Consider the following 19713-nt stretch of genomic DNA (forward strand, 5'->3'; position numbering starts at 1 on the left):
TAACATAAGAATTATGTATAATTACATTAAAAAAATACATTGGTACAAACAATAATTTTATAAATTTCAAAAATTGTCATTTTTAATTATACATAAGTATCAGCCTTTTGAGATAACTTATCTATTTCATAGAAATTTTGTAGATGCCAACAAATGTGTCAGTTAAACATTTAAATAGTTATTAATCATTATTTTTTCTCTTTTACTTTGTTTATAAAAAAGAATGCTTAAATATATATTGTCTGTAACACAAAATCATCTTTCTTATTTCTAACAATTCTTCTTTCATCAAATTATCAATGGCTTTGATAATTTGTTAATATGAATTTTTTTATAGCAGGTATTCGAAAGGCCACAACTTGTATAAAATTTACAAATAACTCATTTATGTATTTGACAAAAGTATTCAAATATTTTAAGTATAGTTAGCCTTAAGTAAGCTCAAATGTCATTTAACAGACTCATTTTATTTTTAAGATAACATCATTGTTTGAATTAATACTTGAGTTACTCAATTGCTTAGTTATATGCATAATTCATTGTCCTTTAATTATTTGGCATGATTGAAAAATGAGAAAAGTCCGCCATTAAATCTTAAATACTTAAATATCAACATATACAATAATGTCATGATGAACGAATTCTTTTTTTATGGATTTTAAAATTTAATATTGGGTCTTATGACATTCAAATACTTTCATTTATTGGTGCTTATATTCATCTAAGTGTTATTCTATTTTTGTACAAATTTAATTTCTATACCAACACAAAGATATCATCACTATTATTATTATCAATATCTTTTTGCAAAGATAGTAAAGCTTGTTGAGAAAAAAAAATATTGAAACATATGAGTAATACGTACTTTTTTACTTTAAAAAGTCTACGCAGGTTTGAATAAAATCAATCCAAAAATGTTACTAATGGAATGATTTTTCGTTAAAACATAAGAATAAAAAAAAATATTTTAAACTGGCTCAGCTTTCTTTGGATTTAATGGCACGGTGACTTGAGCTTGAGCTTTAGCTTGTGCACGCCTCTTAGCTCGTCTCTTTCGTGCTTTAGCTTCGGCACCGCAAGCTATGAAATTGTGTTGCCAATATTCTTCAATTTCTGATAATTTTTTGCCATGAGTTTCGGGTAATAAAAGCCACACAAATACAACAGCACCTAATGAAACTCCAGCAAAGAACCATTGAATGGCGTGAGATCCTTTAAATAAATAATTGAGTCAATGAAAATAATACTCTAAGAAAATAATGTTAATGAAAAGAAAAAAACTTTTGATTGTATTTAGAGAGCTGCATGCATTATAATAATACAGATAAATAAATTTGTTTACCTCCTAAAAATACTGTAAGTCCACGATAACTTTGTACTGCAGCAAACATTAAAATATTGGCCATTGCATAACTGAATGACTGTGCGATTCCTCGGATTTCAGTTGGAAATAATTCGGCAGTCATGGTCCATGGAATTGTAAGCATACCAATCATAGAGGTACAAACGTACAGTAAAAGGCAGAGTACTGGTACCCAACTTCCAGAAGAGTTACCATTTTTTATTTGCAGTGTAAAATATCCAGAAATACTCATACAAGCTGCCATGCCCAAAGACGAAATAATACATAAAGGGCGTCTTTTATAGCGTCGTAGCAGCCAAGTGTTGACCATTGAACATAAGAAACGAGTTAAGCCAACTAAGATAGATGCTAGATATTCATTAACACCAGCGCCAACTTCCTAAAAGTAAAAATAGAAAAATATGATAAATAAATTATTTATTATTTATTATTCGGCAATTTTTATATTCAGTAAAGTAGAAATAAACTTACTTGAAACCAAGTCACGGCATAAAATAAAGTTATATAAATTCCTGAAAATTGTTGAAAAAGGAAGAATAAAAATAGAATAAAAATCGGCTTCAATCCAGTTGGTTTAGCAAAAGCTGCTACTTTAGTTTGAAATCCATTTCGTTTACTTCTTCGTTGGTCACTTAATTTTATTTCATTCTCTTTGATAATTGTCGTAAAAGCTTGTTCGGCAGCTGAAACTTTTCCAGCAACTTTATCTTCAGATTTGTAAATCCACTCTAAATTTTTTTTAGCATCCTCAATTCTGCCTTTGGAGACAAGCCAGACAGGTGATTCAGGCACAAAAAATTGGACGAGGAAGACAGGAACTATTGCATAAATAATACCAAGCCATGCTACTAGTCTCCAAGACATGTAAGCACCCTTCAAATACACCAAAAGCATTCCAAATGATGCTAGAGTTGGTCCGAATGACATCAAAGAACCTCGCAATTCAGGTCTGGCAACTTCAGTAATGTAAACAATAGCTGGGGATGTTGATGTAGCTGTTGCTAGGCCGGTCAACATTCGCCCGACTAAAATCATGGAGACATTTGTTGATGTTGCAATTAAAATCCAGCCGATCACGTAACCTATTGATCCTAGCTGAAGTGTTCTTATCCGTCCAAATATTTCCATGAGAAAACCTCCTAATAAAGATCCTGCTGGAACTGCTACTACGATAATACTTGCTAAAAAATGATTAAATTATTTAAACATTATATTCTGAACTGAACGTAGAAACATAATTATTTTTTTATCTTTCATAAATGCTTGATTAAATAACTGATTACTAATGGAGGAAAATAATCATTGATAGAAGCATTTATTACTTCATTAATTACGGAATTATTGTATCATTGAAGGTGTTGATAATTATCATAATTAATGGTTTAATAAATGATCTTAAAAGGCAAATTAAAATGAACAGGTAGCAAAGATAACGATAAAAAATATTTTATGACTAATAAATTGAAAATCTTTCTTTTACCTATCCATGAAGTTTCTGTTTTCGTAGCTGTTATGTCAGAGTTAGGATCTTCTAGGCGAGGAATAAGAATAGCTGAGTATGCCATACTTAATCCTACTGCAATATGAAAAGTAGTAGACAAAACACATGCAATGATCTGAAAAAATTGACAAAGAATTAATTACGTTATAAACAATGATAATAATAATGATATATAGTGAAAAATGAATGTATGAATGAATAAGTAAATAGTTGAAAAGTGATCATGACACATAATAAACACAGATACAAAAAACGATCAAGACTAATGTAAATTTAAAAAATAAAAAAAAGGTCAATTTACCTCCGGTACCGCATTCTTCAGTTGAGTTGATGGAACATATCCTTTGTTAAGACTTCTACTGGATACAATGGCATCCTTGAAGCACTCTCTTTCATTCTCCTCAATATTCTTTGAGGCCTCTCGCTCGACACTGCAAATTTAATTTTTTTTTCTGTTAAGTAAACAAAAAATGACTGTCCAATATAACAGATTATGATGAATTATTTGTTTTTATGACCATCAATTTAAAATAAAATAATTATAACATTGAAAAGGCAATTTATGGAACATTTTTATTGAAAGACAATATTTATCATGACTTTAGTAATTAAATTACTTAAGAATATAAAATGTAACTATTAGATACTGAATGCTAAGATGCGATTATTACTTCATTGACTTCTACATATAGCAATTGCTAGCCGTTATATTATACAAATGAGAATCAAGTCCAAAGTACAAAAAATAACAATTTTACAGACTATGTATTTAGAATTTAATAATTAATAATAATGAATTAAAAATGATTTCTAGTGTTATAATGTTGAGTAAAATAACTCCAATTAATTGTTCATTGAGTTTTTTTTTATTTTTCAAATGATCAACTAAATAATTTTTAAGACTATGTAAATTTTAAATGTCAGATAAATTAACTTCTCTTAAGAAATTATTACGATGAAATTTTTTAAAGAATTATCTCAATATATAATGGCAGAATAAAATGCATCAATACAATATGATATGTTGGATTAAATGACCTAATCGTTTTGTAAAAAACGTTCTCGCCATATACTATCTCCATTTAATCCTTAAATGAGCTGACAGCTGGCTTATAAAAATTTAGCAAAGTGTTTTTAATTAATAATTTGTTTTTATTTCAGTTTTGAAGTTACTTATATTGTCTCTTTAGAATTATCGTTTTTTCGTAAATTTTTCGAATTTAAAAAATTTTTTTATCAGTCAGTTTATTTTCCACGTTAAAGTAATGGTGATTAATTTTTTAACCCAATAAAGAAAAAAAAAATACAAAAGTCATAACAAATAGACAAAAATAAAATGACAAAACGAAGGATAGTAAAATTATATAACTACTCATTTTAATAAGTAATTTTTATTATTATTTGTTTATTATTTTGAATATTTTTTAACATTTTTTACGTTCACAAAAAATGCTTATAATAATATTAATTGTTTTTTTTTGTGTTTTTTTTTTAATTAAATTTATCGCATTTTATAAATCATTCGAGTATTGATAACAAGTCAATAGTTAACTTCCTCAGTGTAGTAACGTAAATAGGCAATATCACCTCGAACTTCAAACATTAGACAAGTATATGTCATATTCAGTTGTAATTATTGGCTGGAATATGAATCGTGACTTATCAATTTACACTTGAAAAATGCATGATTCAAATGGCTCTTGCATTACTTATATCGAATAACAATCTAATAACGATAATCGAGTAAACGCTTTCTTACAATTTCATGCTGTTTAACTGATTTGTACAATTTTTTACCATTAATCATAATAAATTTTTTTTGTTTACTACTTCTGGTTGCAAAGAAAAAAATTAAAAGTACTTTGATGTTTTTTTTTTTTCTAATTTTGAATACAATAATTAAACTTAGTTCAAAATCAATTAACCTTTTAATTATAGTACAATTAAAAACATTATTTTTTTTTGTGTTATAGTTTAGATGAATTATGCAAAATATGTTTTGAGGTAAGTTTGTTTTTAAGAATGTTTTAAAACTTAGCCATTTTGTAATTACAATTACCTTTGAAAAGCAATAAATGTTAAAAAATTTTTCTCGCTGAATAAGAATAAAAACATAATATATCAAACTCTAGCATATGCTTATGCAATAAGAAAAAAACCATATGCTACAGTATAAATTTTGCAAGATCGTAAATTATAATGTTTATATTCAATTTTTCTCAAGATATTTCATTAATCATTAATAATTACTACTTCACTCACCTTAACATATATGGATCCATGATTATTTATTTTATTTATTATTTGTTAATTATTTATTTATTATTATTTTATTAACATGAATATTTATTATTCACAGCCCGTTAAAAAATACTGATGTTTGTAAAAAAAAGTTTTTGAGTTTACACTTAACACTTTATTATTCCCTATTATGACGTCAAAAAATAAATGCGTTAATTTTTATGTATTCAAAAATGTATGTTTTTTTGTAATTTTTACAATATTTATTGTTATTATGTTATTTATTTTATTTAAGGCACAAGTTTAACGACGTCAACTCCTTGGCATAGCATTGGAAGGAATACCATCGTTTAATTCATCTGTAAAGAACATTTTTTCACTCTTTTAAAATTATAATTTAATTTAATAATAAACATTTTATTATGAATAAAAATGTATCAATTTCTATGATGACATTTTAAATATAAAATAGTGATTAAATTTTCTCATTATTAGAAAAATTCAAATGTTACCTGTACAAGTAATTTATTTCAATTCACTAACTGGAAAAGAATTTCGTACATTTTCATACTTGATGGAATGAATTTTTTCTTTGAATATTATTATCAATATCTACGAGTATTTTCTATTATATATTTTTATCTACTCACTTGTAATAATTGTAAAAAAAAACAATGAAAAAATTTAATCAACAGAAACTACTATTTTATGTACAAAAATTAATTTTCACAAATAATCATTCAAACTTGAGAGAAATTTTGAAGGTTCAGCAAATATTATCCAGAAAATACCAAAACGAGCTACTGATTTAATATAAAAATATTTGCAAATATTTAATAATATAATTATACTCGTTTACTGTAAGTTCTTGAAAGAAAAAAAAATGATACATGAAAAATTTCGAAATGACAATAAAATAAATGATTCCAGTATTGGAGTATAGAGATGCAGAATTATTTTATGAAATATGATGCATCATAGTTTGAATGAAAATGGAAAAAATTCGATAAAAATAGGGAATAAATGAAGTCAATTAATTGGCAATATTTACCAGATGTATTTCAGAGCCGTAAGACAAAGCCGCGAGAACGAGATCACTCGAGCTCGTACGAACTCAACTCACTCCCGACCAACTAAAAGCGACTGAAGTTTCTCTGCATGAGTTCTACTTCCTACCTAGTGTGCCGAATCAACATAGAAACGACTCGAAGCTCGCCGAGAAAACACGAATAAACAGCCATGCTTCATACCAACGCCTTTTCACCAGAGTTTAACATTACCATCATCAGACGATAGAGTTTGGTATAATGGAAAAATGGAAATGTTCAGAGGCTCGATATATTATTAGTCAAGCAATAAAAAAAAAAAAGTCCGTTGTGAAAGATCTCGCAAGTTGAAACGAATTTCCCTATAAAATTTTTGAATGCCATACTCCAAAGTCCTTAGGGGTTGAATAAAAAAGTTTCAGGGATTATCTTATATTTCAGAGTCTAAATCCATTGTCCTTGATGTGTGCAGGTATCTAAAGAGGAGAGGTAAAAAATCGTCGTAAGGTAAAAATTTCCACTTGAAGTATTAGATTTATTTAGGTTTGATTGTTTTTTTTATCCTCGAAAAAGCAGGTATATTTTTACAACTGAAAAATAAATTTTTATTTCGATTTTTGAACTTGAAAGGTTTCAACATGTTCGAAGTAAGCAGTAAATTCAAATATCAATTACATATTTACTTATGTATACTTATAATGTAGAGCTTTATTATTAAAAATTATTAGCAACAGAGTAATGAAGTCATTTATTTGAAATGTATAATTATAAAAAAATGTTTTTCTGAAGCTACAACTGGTTAAATAACAATAATTTGATATTTGAAAAATAAAAGGCACTCAAATGTATGATTTAATAAACATAAAAATTGTTGAAATTAATGATTTCCTTCAAAACTATGTTTTATTATTTTCTTATTTTTAGATCATAAATATTTGACCAGAGCAAGAAATTTGAGACGATTAAGTACTTGTCGTGTTTGTGTCCAACAATTTTGAAGAAAATAACGTCATTACAGAAGTTCTAAAAGAGAAATAAACACTAAATCTATGAATTTAATCTCATTGAATTTAATATGAAAGACGGAAAGAAATAAACAATAATATATACAAGGTCTAAGTTAGATAGTGCGATAATAAGTGGTCTTATCGATCGGAGGAAGCCGGCCGGTACGACTTTCCAGGAACACAACCACTCTACTCTGCCAACTATTCTGTTTCTCGTAAAAATACACCATGTCCACATGGTTATTTGATGTCTGTGTAGCTGATAGAAGTAGTTTGCGTAGTTATTTGTGTAATTCTAATGCCGTTATGTTACCTCATCTGGATATATAGACACATACATATACAGTAATAGATGATGTATTCGTGCCCATATATTTTAAAATGTTCAAGCCATTTAAATGGATTTAAAAAAAAAACAGGAATTGCGTGTATATCACGTGTCTTTGGATAGTCGGTTAGATGATACAGCTGGAGAGAGATAAAAGCTGACAAAAAATTGTTCGCTAACGATCTTTACTGAACAAAAAGAGATCAGAACTTGATGAGTCTAAAGGGACTGTTAGGGACTTTTCAAAAAAACGTTACCCTATTATTTTCATTATTATAAAAACTAATTAACAAATTACTTATCAATCAATTTGAGTAATTATTTCTTTGAAATAGTTCTTCTAATGGTATTTATTGACGAGTTAAGTTTAATGATAAAGATTATTACATCTTTTAAAAATGATTTTTATCTTAAAATCATGTCATCGTCATTTTATTTTATTTAACATAAAAAACAGTAGAATATAAAAACTTTTCTTGCAAAAAATTTCACATTTCATGGCATTATTTATGACGTTGTAATGTCAGTAGAAAATTTTTTATTGTAATTCATTTTATTGACGAAACTCTCTTTCACTTATATTATATCTTTTTTATGATTTCAATTTTTTTAAACTTAACCAATATCTTTTAAGTTAAGTGATGAAATTAAAGAGCATGTAGAAGAAGATTGGATAGAGATGAAGTCGTATATAAATGATGAAAAGAAAGACGAGTGAAGTGGAAAATATAAGTAAGGAGAAGAATAAATGTATGAGGTCAGACACCGATTGTTTATATCGAGTTCAATTGCTCGATTGATCTTTTCAAGCAGATGGTTTTATTATATCATTCTGTATATCATTTTTCTGTTTATATTACCTTATTAACACCAATAATAATTTACCTTTTTGTCAAGCATTTATTGATTATCAACTTATGACAACAATTTTAAAGACTTGAAATGTTAGTTAATGCAGAAAAATTATAAGAATAATGACTAACCATTGTTGATGAAGAGACACATTGTTTGAAAAAACGAAAACTAATTAAATAGATTGGCGATTAATTGATTTTAAATAAAATATTTGTAAAAAGAATTAATGTATTGATTCAAAAGTAATTATGCAAATTACTATTGTTACAGTTTATGTTGAATCTATTGTCAATTCAGAACGCACGACTATCGCACCAAGATCACCTTTGAAGGTTAAATGCTAATTTTATACAGTACAGAGTTAGGAAAATAAGTAAATGAAGCGGTGATGAAACTTTTTATTATTTTTATTTCAATGCCACTAATGAAATGTTTTTTACATAAATATTGCATTAATATAATATTTCCGCAATCCTACAATAATCCATTTTTCGTTTTCGGAGTAATCAATTGTTATGTTCAATTTTGATTCCGTCTTTAAACTTTAAACTATTAAATGAAAAAACGAAAAAATAATAAACAAATATTTGCAGTTAAGAATATATTTTACAAAATTAAAACAATAAAAAAATATAATTACAAAATTTAACGGGATAAAAAGTATGCAACGCGACTCATAAAGCTTTAATACTTTAATCACAGTTAGGGCTTTATATGTCTCAAGATGGTATATAATTCCGTCTGGCTTGCTTTATTTTTATATATCCAGTATTTACATTTCATTCACATAAATTCATGATAAATAATGACAAAAAATTCATGATTTCAATAACCCTTAATTAATTGCTCCAAAATTCTTCGTTTGTTATGAGGTACTCTAACTATTGACATAATGATATAGTTCAATTACTTCAAATTTTATATTTTTTTATCTTTATTTTTTTATTTTTTATTAATTAAAATATTAATATTACATACATATTACATAATTGTAAAATTTTATTTAAAAAAAGCATTGATTGATTTCGTTTTTATCTTCCCTGAATAATAGTGATGAAAAATGTTTTATCGACTGAAACACACAATTGTTGAGTCATTTTTCAATAAAAACAACTAATTATCAGATTTGGTAATTGAAGTACAATTTACATCCGTTAATTATAATTCAGTGGTTGCTTGTGATGAACTTTTGAAAATTTTTGAATACATTTTGTCATTTTTGAATATCCGCTTTTCCACAGCTGACGTTTTACTCGGAAGATGGCGTTATATTTAATTGTCTAGTAGCGCGGATATTTTTGTTTTTTTAAAATTATTTTTGTTGTGATTCTTAATAATAATGAATTTGTATTACATATCTCTGCAATGAATTCGTTCCACTAAATTTGTATTATTTATATTTTCATTTTTCTAGTAATGTCTTTTTATGAAGGTGTTTCAGAATATATATTAAATTACAAAAATATTTAAAATACATTACCCTTTTGATCTCGTTTCATGAATTAATCCTACTAGATGGCAGAGAAGTAACCTAAAACGCATGAGATTCGAGGGAAATCAATAAAACAGATTTGAGAGTGTACAGAGTCTAGTGTAGTTCGTATACAAACGGATACATATTGCAGATTTATTTCAATGTGTGAGTAAAATTGATAAGTAACATCGCAAAATACGGATCATTCTGTTCTGTTTTTGTATCATGTAAAACAATTTTACAGTTTAGTGAATGTTCACATTTAAAAAAATATTTAATCCAAAAAGAACGTAGAATTTTCGAGTGACGTCTTATTATTAATTGAATCTTGAATTTTTTTTTTGAAAATATAATCTAAATTCAATAATAAAAATATACGTAAATGGAATAAAAACCAGGAAAAGAAACGAAAGATAGTCATCAAATCTAGTCATTTGTGAAATTTTATTTATTAATTATAATTATTAAAAAAAAATATTTTTATTAACTATGATCAATTGATTGAAACTTCTTCATACATGTTTTTATGGCTAAAATTCCACGGATTTTGAAAAAAAAAGGCATCGGCATCATATTCCAATAATATGTCAGTAAAAGTAAGTAAAAAAAATTTTTTTTCTAATAAAAACTAAAAAATATATCAGAACAAAGTATAATAGTCATTTTTTTCCAACTCATTGTTGTTTTTTTTTAAACAATTCATGATTACTTGATAACTTCTTCCCCCGATAGAATTTTATTAATAATTCATATTAACATAAATATTCGATTTATTTAAAAGGACTCGTCGTGGTATATTGATTTTTGTTTGTTTACGTTCACAGATGGCAAAGTATAAACAAGCGGAGTTTGAGGATGAAGATAGTTGTAGTAGCAGCATTGGGTCTGTAATACTTAATAGTGACGGAATGAGCACGTCTGCAACCACTCATATTAGATATCATTCAGTAAGCTGATAAAATAATTGGATTACTTATCTCATTAATGTTTGCATATGTGTATAAATGAATGAATGAATAAATTAGCAAACATGAAGAAATAAAATACGACTAATAGAAACTATTTTCTATGTTAAATTTAATATGAATGAGCTTATTTTATTACATTTTATTTTAGGGAATGACAATATGGAAATCAAGATCTATGTTGGAGAGATCGTTACTCATTGCTGTTCTTGGGAGTTTAGTCATTAATATTGTCTTATCAATTGTGATTAGCATTATAAGAAACGAATGTGACCATGCTCCGTATCTTCATGTTGCTTCTAATACTGAGGGTTAATATTTTAGTTTATTATAATGATAATAATTATTATTATGGTTTTTTTTATCATCATTATTTTCGTTAATCATTAAGTATATTATTGTTATATTTTGACAAATATTAATTAATATTTTTTTTTGTAGAAAATCTTCATTATTGTTCAACAGAACATTGTGTAACAGTGGCAGCCTCAATAATCGATAGTATAAATCCGTCAGCCGATCCCTGCGATGATTTTTATGAATATGCTTGTGGGGGTTGGATTAAAAAAAATCCAATTCCCGATGGAAAGAGTGTGTGGGGTACCTTTGGTAAACTCGAGCAAGATAATCAATTAGTTGTCAAGAATGCTCTTGGTTTGTATTTTGTTACGATAAAAATTATACTTACATAATATTTGATCAATCATGTAATTTACGAGTTTTTTTCTAAAAATTATTCTACATTCCATTAGAAAAATCAATGCAAGAAATCAAATCTGAAGCTGAAAAAAAAGCTAAGTTATATTATTTATCATGTATGGATGCTAATGAAACGATTGAAAAACTCGGTGGCCAACCAATGCTAGATATTTTAGAAAATGTTGGTGGATGGAATATTTCAGGAGATTATTTTAATATATCTAAGTGGAATTTACAAACTAGCATGCATGTTCTACAAAATGTTTACAATATGGGTGGATTATTTACTTGGGCTGTTAATGAAGATGATAAAAACAGCTCCAGACATATTATCCAGGTAGGTCATTTATTAATTGCTTTTTTGATGTTCTAATCAATTTTTATCTATCGACAATAATATTATTTTTTATTATATATTAATTTATAATTGTATTAATCTATATCGGACCATTTTTTAAATACTAGATTGATCAAGGCGGATTGACATTGCCAACAACAGATAATTATCTAAATAAAAGCGAACACGGTAAAGTTCTTGTGGCCTATTTGGATTACATGACTAAGGTATGGTAAATATATTTAATAATGTGAGTTGTAAATATATGTTTGATATTGACAAATATCAGGCGCGCGCGCGCCCGCGATTGCTGATAAGTGCAACATCTACGTGCACAGATTGGCGTACTATTAGGAGGTGAGGAGAAGGAAACTAAACGACAAATGCAAGCTGTCATCGACTTTGAAACTAAGTTAGCTGAATATACCACACCACAGGAGGATAGAAGAGATGAAGAAAAATTATATAATTTAATGTCTATACAAGAATTGCAAGAAATCGCTCCATTTGTAAGTTAACTTGTTTTTGATAACCATCTGATGAAAAGATAGTTGTCAACAATGAAACTAAATTTTTCAATGTTTTTTTCAGATGTCATGGTTAGATTATTTTCAAAATGCAACTCAGTTAGTCGGTAGGAAAGTAAATAATAAAACAATGATTGTAAATTTTGCGCCAGAGTACTTTAAAAAAATATCGAAACTTGTTAGTGATTACAACAGTACAACTGAGGGTAAAATGTAAGTAGAATAATTGATTAGCCATGTTCGTTGTGGAAATATAAAACATTATTATTATTATTCAATACGTAATTCATAGAAAATTAGTAATGATTCAATGTGTTTTTTTCCATTTTAGAATAATCAATAATTACTTAATCTGGCAGACAGTCCGATCTCTTACAGCTTTTCTTTCCAAGCCTTTCAGAGACGCTTATAAAGGTCTTAGGAAAGCTTTAATTGGATCTGAAGGGAAAGAAGAGCAATGGAGATACTGCGTTAGTGATACTAACAATGTTATGGGTTTTGCTATTGGGGCGATGTTTGTTAGAGAAGTTTTTCATGGTAAAAGCAAACCAAAGGTTTGTTTTAAAAATATATATACCTTTAAATTGATGTTTAATCATATTGATTAATTAATGAACTTCCCAATTTAATTTAGGCGGAAGAAATGATAATGAATATTCGAGAAGCATTTGTGAAAAATTTTAACAATCTCGAATGGATGGATGCAGAAACAAGGAAATTAGCTGAAGATAAAGCAAATGCAATTACTGATATGATTGGATTTCCATATTTTATCCTAAATCCCAAAGAGCTTGATAAACGTTATGAAGATTTAATTATCAAAGATGATGAATATTTTTATAATAATATTAGAATAAATAAGTATACGCTGAAAAAAAATTTAGAAAAAATAAACCAGTCTGTTAATAAAACAACATGGATAATGACACCGCCGACGGTGAATGCCTACTATACACCAACGAAAAATCAAATAGTCTTTCCAGCCGGAATTTTACAGAGTCCATTTTATGATATGGAAAATCCAAATAGTTTAAATTATGGTGGGATTGGCGTTGTCATGGGCCATGAATTAACTCATGCTTTTGATGACCAAGGTATTTTTTTCCTTGCTGATTTATATATGTATAGTAATCAATTATTTATCTTTCAAATTTTTTATAACATTAAAATATTTATCGATTACAATAAATCGGAACTTTATTTCAACAGGAAGGGAATACGATCTAAACGGTAATTTACATAAATGGTGGAATAATGCAACAATTGACCGTTTTAAAAATCAGACTGAGTGTTTTGTTGATCAATATAATAATTATGAAATCAATAATCATCATATAAATGGAAGACAAACTTTAGGTAATCTGCCGATAAATTTTCAAATCTTTAATCTTAATTTTATTAAACGAATTAAACTTGAATATTTTATATTTATATATAATGAATAATAGGAGAAAATATTGCTGACAATGGTGGCCTCAAAGCAGCTTATCATGCTTATTTGAATTCTACTCAGAAAGATTCAACATCATCACTCTTTTTACCAGGATTACCTCATTTGAATCATCGTCAACTGTTTTTTGTCAATTTCGCTCAGGTATTATATAGAACATCATTTTTAATAAATTTTTAATTTACAAAAAAAACATAAAGTTCCTAATGAATTAATTATTTTATTAAAGGTCTGGTGCTCTGTGATAACACCGGAAGCTTTAAATCTACAAGTTGAAAAAGATTCTCATTGTCCTCCTAAATTTCGAGTAATCGGACCACTCTCGAATTTGCCTGAATTTTCACAAGAATTTCATTGTAAAAAAGGATCTCGAATGAATCCAGCTGATAAGTGTGAAGTATGGTAGTTATTATAAGTATTATTTTAACGATTCCAAAGAATTAATGCCATCTTTATTAATTTATTAATTAGTTGAATATTTTGTTTAATATTACAAGACATTATTGTTATGGAACAGAAAACATTTTTTAAATTTGTTTTTAATCAATTTTTGTTTTATTATGGTTTTTCTTCAATTTCTACATAATGTAATTAATTATTACAGTATATCTTTATATAAAATTATGGAGAAAAGTGTTTAACCGCGGCTGGACCGCCGTCGTAAACGTCTTTTAAATGTTCCTTATATGTATTATCTATGTTTTATATATTCAAAGATAAAAATTTGAAAAAACATCATTGGCATATTAATCATGTCACATACTATAATATTTGAATGAATTATTTAAGAGGATATTGATAATTGGAAAACAACACAAAAAATGAAAAAAACCAAAACAATATGAAGAAAATTTAATCATTACGACACATTTCTATGAAACAGAAATATCAGTGTACAACCATAATAGAATTATCCGCTTAAATTCTTTATCTATTTATTTATCACAGAATTAAAAAAATATTTTCAGAAAGTAAATATTTAATTATTGAAATGTTTTCTAATAAGATAAATTGATTAAAAATTGTGTTATTGATAAAATTATTGGCATAATGAATTGACTTATTAGTTTCATCGAAATTCAAGCAATAAAATAGACAGTCATCATTCTTTCTATACATTAACGACACCCTAAAATAGAATAAAAAGCGATAAAACCGATCGATCTCACCTTTGAATACTCTTTTCTAACAGAACAAATGTCACGGCGAAAGAGACGCTTATTTATAGCTACATTTTAATTCTACACGACAAAAGTTATAGACTATTTAATTATTAAAAGGATTCAATTATAATCAATTTGTCGATAATTTTATTCAAAAAATTATGTTTAATGATTTTGAAAATAATTCAGGGATATATTTTATTGAAAAAATAATATTATATCCAAAGTGACTGTGTTAATTGGGTTGTAGAATTCCATTGTTTAAATCTTTTTTGCACATGAGCTTGCAACTTTTTTTTTCTTCTCGTTATTTCTGAAGAACGTTGAAATCTGAACCAAATATTTTCTAAGATGCATATGATAGCACTTATGACAAACATAATACATAGTCCAATGAATATTAACCTCATGTGGCCTTGTTCAACGGGTTGAAATATTAATTTATGTTCAGTACCGTCTGGAAATTCTTGAGGAATCCATTTTTTTTCAAAATATTTCAAAATACCTCCTGCTCGAAGTCTCATTAAACTGTAATCAAATTATAATTTAATTAATGGAATAATCATTTATTTTGATACATTAATACTTTGAACTTACTATTTATTAATCAGTTTTCTGTAAGGCCAGGAAGTAGCCATAGAAAATCCAATTTTAACTTGTAAAGTAGGTTCTGGAGCTTTGACAATTTCACATAGATGATTAACTTGCTGATAAACACGTAAAAGTGATACTGGAGTTTCTAGATAGACCAATTTAGGTTCGCAAAGTTTATTTAATACTTCATCACTATTTTCCATGTTTGGACAATTTGGAGTATTTACAATATCCTCCCATTCAGGAGCTAAAGGACTATCAGCTATATTTTTAGTAGAAAATAAAGAATACGGTGCACTTTTTTTTCTAAAACATAAAGAGTGAGTTCGTTCTCGAACAATGTCCTTAAGATTTGATATAGGAACTGTACTACTTTTAATAGCTAAATGTGATGTTAAGGTGCTGCTAAATCCACAAGAAGTCAAAACACCCGTTAATAATGAGGTAATTATTAAACATCGCAGAGACCAAGATGATGGTATTTTTTGCATTCCTAAAAAATTTTTTTTTCCTTAAATATTTATAGATTATTATGATTTTTTATAATTTAATTTGAACAAAAAAGTATACCTTGACCAGTAATTCCACCTACTACACACAAGAAAATAAATGATGGTGCTGAAAGTTCATTGTTACACTCAATGTAATTAGTACAAAGAGCTTTTTTTAATCGATACATAATAAAGAGTAGAAGGGCTATTACTAATAAACTGACAAATGTCATAGCCCATAATGCTGGTCTAAAAATTTTAGCGTACCACCATGCTGATACTCGTGCACCCTCTGAGAGTGTAAATAATGAGTATCTGTAGAAAAAAAAAATTTATTTTACTACATAATATAATAATAATATAGAAAAAAACCATAATGGGTGTAATTAAAAGATATAGATATTAGAAAATTATTTAGATAATTAATTAAAGCTTTTATAGTGTAACTTACGTGTTAGTAGCTATTTGATGGGTATAAGAGTAATGACCAGCACGATATGAGGTAATTGCAACAGCTCGTAAAGAAACATCGTAAGCGCCACCCATAAAAGCATCCCCCATCGATCTATTTGTTTTCGTGTAAATTGATCTAAAAAAATTCGAAATAACTGGATTTAAAATGTTCCATGAAGTTGTTATTTTTTTTCCTTTTTTGAAATGAATAATAATTATTGAGACTTTTTACCGGAATTCAAAAGTATCTTCAAGTGCACTCCAAATTGCACCTATGTATCCTCTGAGATTATCAGTATCATCTCCAAATACGTATGGGTACATCTAAAAATAAATTAAATAAGTTGGTCGTGAGTAAAGATTGTATTTCGAAAGAGAAAAAACAAAAATTAAAACTTTTTTAGAAATTAGAGGTGAAAAAGTTGAAAAAAATTACTCACTGTATTAATAGCTACTCTCACTGGTGCTCCATAAATATCATCTGAAAAATCAACACTACAAACATGATGTAAAAAACCGTTATCTTTCAAATATTCTAGTGTTGCAAATTCATTAGTTCTTTTGTCCCATATACGTATTGTTCCTGGAAAATGTAATGCAGCTTTTACTCCATCACCAGTCAAAATTGTTCTACACACTTTTGCATGACTTGATCCAAAAATCATATTATAATTAATAAAAACAATTAACAAAGCTAAATTCTTTGAAAAATCACGAAATGAAGAACTACTAAATAAATTCATGTTCTTCTTTAGTTTTGAAAACCTCTGATAATACTATACACGTGGCTTCAGTGCTCTTATTTATAAGAAAGAGCTCTTACTTTGATTTTAATTTATTATTCCATTGACGCTTTATGTTCATTATATTGTTTGACAATTTAATAATATAAGTATAAAAAGAAATGGGAAAAATTATGCTACTTTAACAAAAACTAGTACTTTTTTTCTGAAGAAGTTAGTCAATTATTCAACGATTGCTTATTATTGCTGTATTTCTATACAATTTCTTACATAAATTGTTGTGTCACTGACAATGATTTTGTTAAATCGAAGAATCATTTCTAGTCTTAATTATTCAACAAAGAATTTCATTTAATGTAAAAATTAATTATGATCATTTATAATATTCAATAATATAATATAATTTTAATACATATTTATGAATTTCATTAAAAGTATATTTAAAAAAGCTCTGATTAATTGTGTTTCAAGTATGAATATAAACAATGATATTTATAAAAAATCAATGCAATAATTGTAAAATAAAAAGTATAAAAAATGAGTATACTCTTAGGATAAAAATGAAACAGTGAAAATGACTATGAAGCAGTGAATATTTACTGATTCATTTTTAGCAAGTATATATTTGAAATTCAAAATAGCAAAGTCATATCGGAATAACTATAAAAGAAGAGAGAAATTTTAGATTAAATGAAAAAGCAGGTTAACATTCTAAATTTATTTTTACCAATAAATATAAAAATGATTGTAAATATTGTGTATTACGTGAAGAAAACGGTTAGTTATTAAACATGATTGATCAAAGATAATTAAAAGGAAAGAATTTATAGCGATGTATGACTAAAATAAATGTATTAGAGTAGGATAAAATAAATTGTCATTCGTCAAACAGGCGCGCGAGCGCTTGACAGAGCTTTAATTTGTATTTACATTGTATGTATAAGTGTATATGCTACATACTTACATAAATGATGAATCGCTTTGACAACGCGTGGGGCGGAAACACGTGCCGCATGTTGTAGGTAAATGTGTTTGTTTTGAATATATATAATAATCTCTCGTTCAACACTCCCTTAACTTTTTATCATAGAATTCGCCACTAATAGATCGCATACAACAATTATTTACTATACAATTGCGAGGGATAGGCTAGATTATTTTTCAATTTCGTCTAATTTATCATTTTAATACAATTTTGTCATGGAATTTTACTTTAAATTATACTTATTTAAAGTAAGTTACTTAGTAGTTACATGATAACCTTAATTAAACAAAAATTCAATATTTTTCATTTTTTTTAATTGGTGCTGTAATCGATGTATTTATAGAATATCATACAAATAATTTACTAATAAACATTAATAATAATAAAATAAATAGTTTCTAGATTTTTTTGCAAAATAAATCATTTATGGATTTTTTATTATTTTGACAAAAAATCAACATAAATAAATTCATTTTAAATTTCAGTGAATAAATTAAACGTTTTTTGTTTCAGTTATTCAATTTATAAAGTCATTTTAATTGAACTTTGAATAATTAAAAATTCTTATGTTTTTTTTTGTTATTGATAATAATTTCAGTCTCTTACTAAGCATGAATCAAGTAAAATATTCAATATGTTTTTAATTTTAAAATAAAAAAGCATCATTATAAATATAAATTATATGCAATAATTTGAAATAATGTTAATGTATTGATTAATGTAATGAAATAAAAGCCGAATAGTTTTTATGACAGTGTGAATAAATTTAAAATCAATATAAGATAATGAAAAAGAAAAAGAAAAAAGAGAAAAGATGTATAATTATTGAAATTTGAAATAATTTATTGTAAGATGAAATTTTGTTAGTACTTATTGAGCCAATAGCTCTTTTACTAATGTACAATATATATTTTTTGATATATTACACTCTCACAATATATCTGATACTCTTTTACGACATATACATGCATATATAAAATAAAATACATTCTCATAAATTTACTCACTCATTCACTCACTTAGATACTACACTAACTCTCTTGACTAACTCACTCACTACCATCACTCACTACTTACACTCCTCTCTCTACCCCACCGTTTGGCGAACAGACTCGTGAATTCACAGCACATAGCGTGCCACTCCTCCTCGTACACGCAGCTTGTTCAACTTTTCTGCGGACTCTCCCGCGCTTAAAAAGTATCACTTTTATTTTTTAAATTCACATTTTCACAATCATATTTTATTGCAAGCTTTAAAAATCTCTTCAATATTGATTTCAATTTTCATCAGTCATCACAATCATTTATTTTGTTGCAAATTTATGACTCTTTCTTACAACTATCGATCAAACACGTCTGCGAAATAGTGTAGTTTAATTGTGACAAAATATTCAAGTGCAAAAATAAAAAAGAAATAATTAATCAAAAAAGAGGTATTTTGATTGATTGGCAAAAAGTGATGATTAAAAGTAAACCCTTGCTATGGAAAAG

The 19713-nt window shown here is 26.9% G+C and overlaps 3 protein-coding genes across 3 annotated transcripts; 1 reads left to right on the forward strand and 2 right to left on the reverse strand.

Moving 5' to 3' along the window:
- Positions 1-644: 644 nt before the first annotated feature.
- On the reverse strand, positions 645-6289 carry LOC118073677 (facilitated trehalose transporter Tret1-2 homolog). Its single transcript, XM_035094334.1, has 7 exons — positions 6157-6289; positions 5127-5464; positions 3166-3295; positions 2844-2979; positions 1835-2544; positions 1343-1742; positions 645-1212 (listed from the first exon to the last, which is right to left on the reverse strand). Exons 2-7 carry the CDS (start codon positions 5144-5146, stop codon positions 968-970), a joined length of 1641 nt encoding a protein of 546 aa, XP_034950225.1. The 5' UTR covers positions 5147-5464; positions 6157-6289; the 3' UTR covers positions 645-967.
- A 3631-nt stretch (positions 6290-9920) lies between these two features.
- Positions 9921-15221, forward strand: Nep3 (Neprilysin 3). Its single transcript, XM_035094335.1, has 14 exons — positions 9921-9980; positions 10376-10411; positions 10640-10762; positions 10932-11091; positions 11222-11434; positions 11533-11816; positions 11945-12043; positions 12155-12325; positions 12408-12556; positions 12675-12897; positions 12978-13437; positions 13553-13699; positions 13792-13937; positions 14023-15221. The coding sequence occupies exons 2-14, from the start codon at positions 10400-10402 to the stop codon at positions 14197-14199; spliced, it is 2364 nt and encodes a 787-aa protein (XP_034950226.1). The 5' UTR covers positions 9921-9980; positions 10376-10399; the 3' UTR covers positions 14200-15221.
- On the reverse strand, positions 15089-19271 carry LOC118073679 (glutamate receptor ionotropic, delta-1-like). Its single transcript, XM_035094337.1, has 7 exons — positions 19230-19271; positions 16935-17077; positions 16727-16818; positions 16493-16630; positions 16121-16356; positions 15554-16043; positions 15089-15484 (listed from the first exon to the last, which is right to left on the reverse strand). Exons 1-7 carry the CDS (start codon positions 19231-19233, stop codon positions 15172-15174), a joined length of 1416 nt encoding a protein of 471 aa, XP_034950228.1. The 5' UTR covers positions 19234-19271; the 3' UTR covers positions 15089-15171.
- Between the last annotated feature and the right edge of the window lie 442 nt (positions 19272-19713).

The sequence above is a fragment of the Chelonus insularis genome, unplaced genomic scaffold, assembly GCF_013357705.1.
Source record: "Chelonus insularis isolate UGA/USDA-ARS -01 unplaced genomic scaffold, ASM1335770v1 scaffold_362_pilon, whole genome shotgun sequence".
Taxonomy (NCBI): Eukaryota; Metazoa; Arthropoda; class Insecta; order Hymenoptera; family Braconidae; genus Chelonus; species Chelonus insularis.

What these genes read in the sequence shown, in the direction of transcription:
- Nep3 (XM_035094335.1), top strand. An exon ending in TGCAAGAAATCGCTCCATTT is followed by an intron (nt 12,326 to 12,407) that starts GTAAGTTAACTT and finishes TGTTTTTTTCAG; the next exon opens with ATGTCATGGTTAGATTATTT. An exon ending in TCATGCTTTTGATGACCAAG is followed by an intron (nt 13,438 to 13,552) that starts GTATTTTTTTCC and finishes TTATTTCAACAG; the next exon opens with GAAGGGAATACGATCTAAAC.
- LOC118073677 (XM_035094334.1), bottom strand. Translation starts at nt 5,146, where the DNA reads ATGGATCCATATATGTTAAG. An exon ending in ATGGATCCATATATGTTAAG is followed by an intron (nt 3,296 to 5,126) that starts GTGAGTGAAGTA and finishes TTAAATTTGCAG; the next exon opens with TGTCGAGCGAGAGGCCTCAA. An exon ending in ACTTACAGTATTTTTAGGAG is followed by an intron (nt 1,213 to 1,342) that starts GTAAACAAATTT and finishes ATTTATTTAAAG; the next exon opens with GATCTCACGCCATTCAATGG.
- LOC118073679 (XM_035094337.1), bottom strand. An exon ending in GAAGATACTTTTGAATTCCG is followed by an intron (nt 16,631 to 16,726) that starts GTAAAAAGTCTC and finishes GAATTTTTTTAG; the next exon opens with ATCAATTTACACGAAAACAA. An exon ending in AGAAAACTGATTAATAAATA is followed by an intron (nt 15,485 to 15,553) that starts GTAAGTTCAAAG and finishes ATTTGATTACAG; the next exon opens with TTTAATGAGACTTCGAGCAG.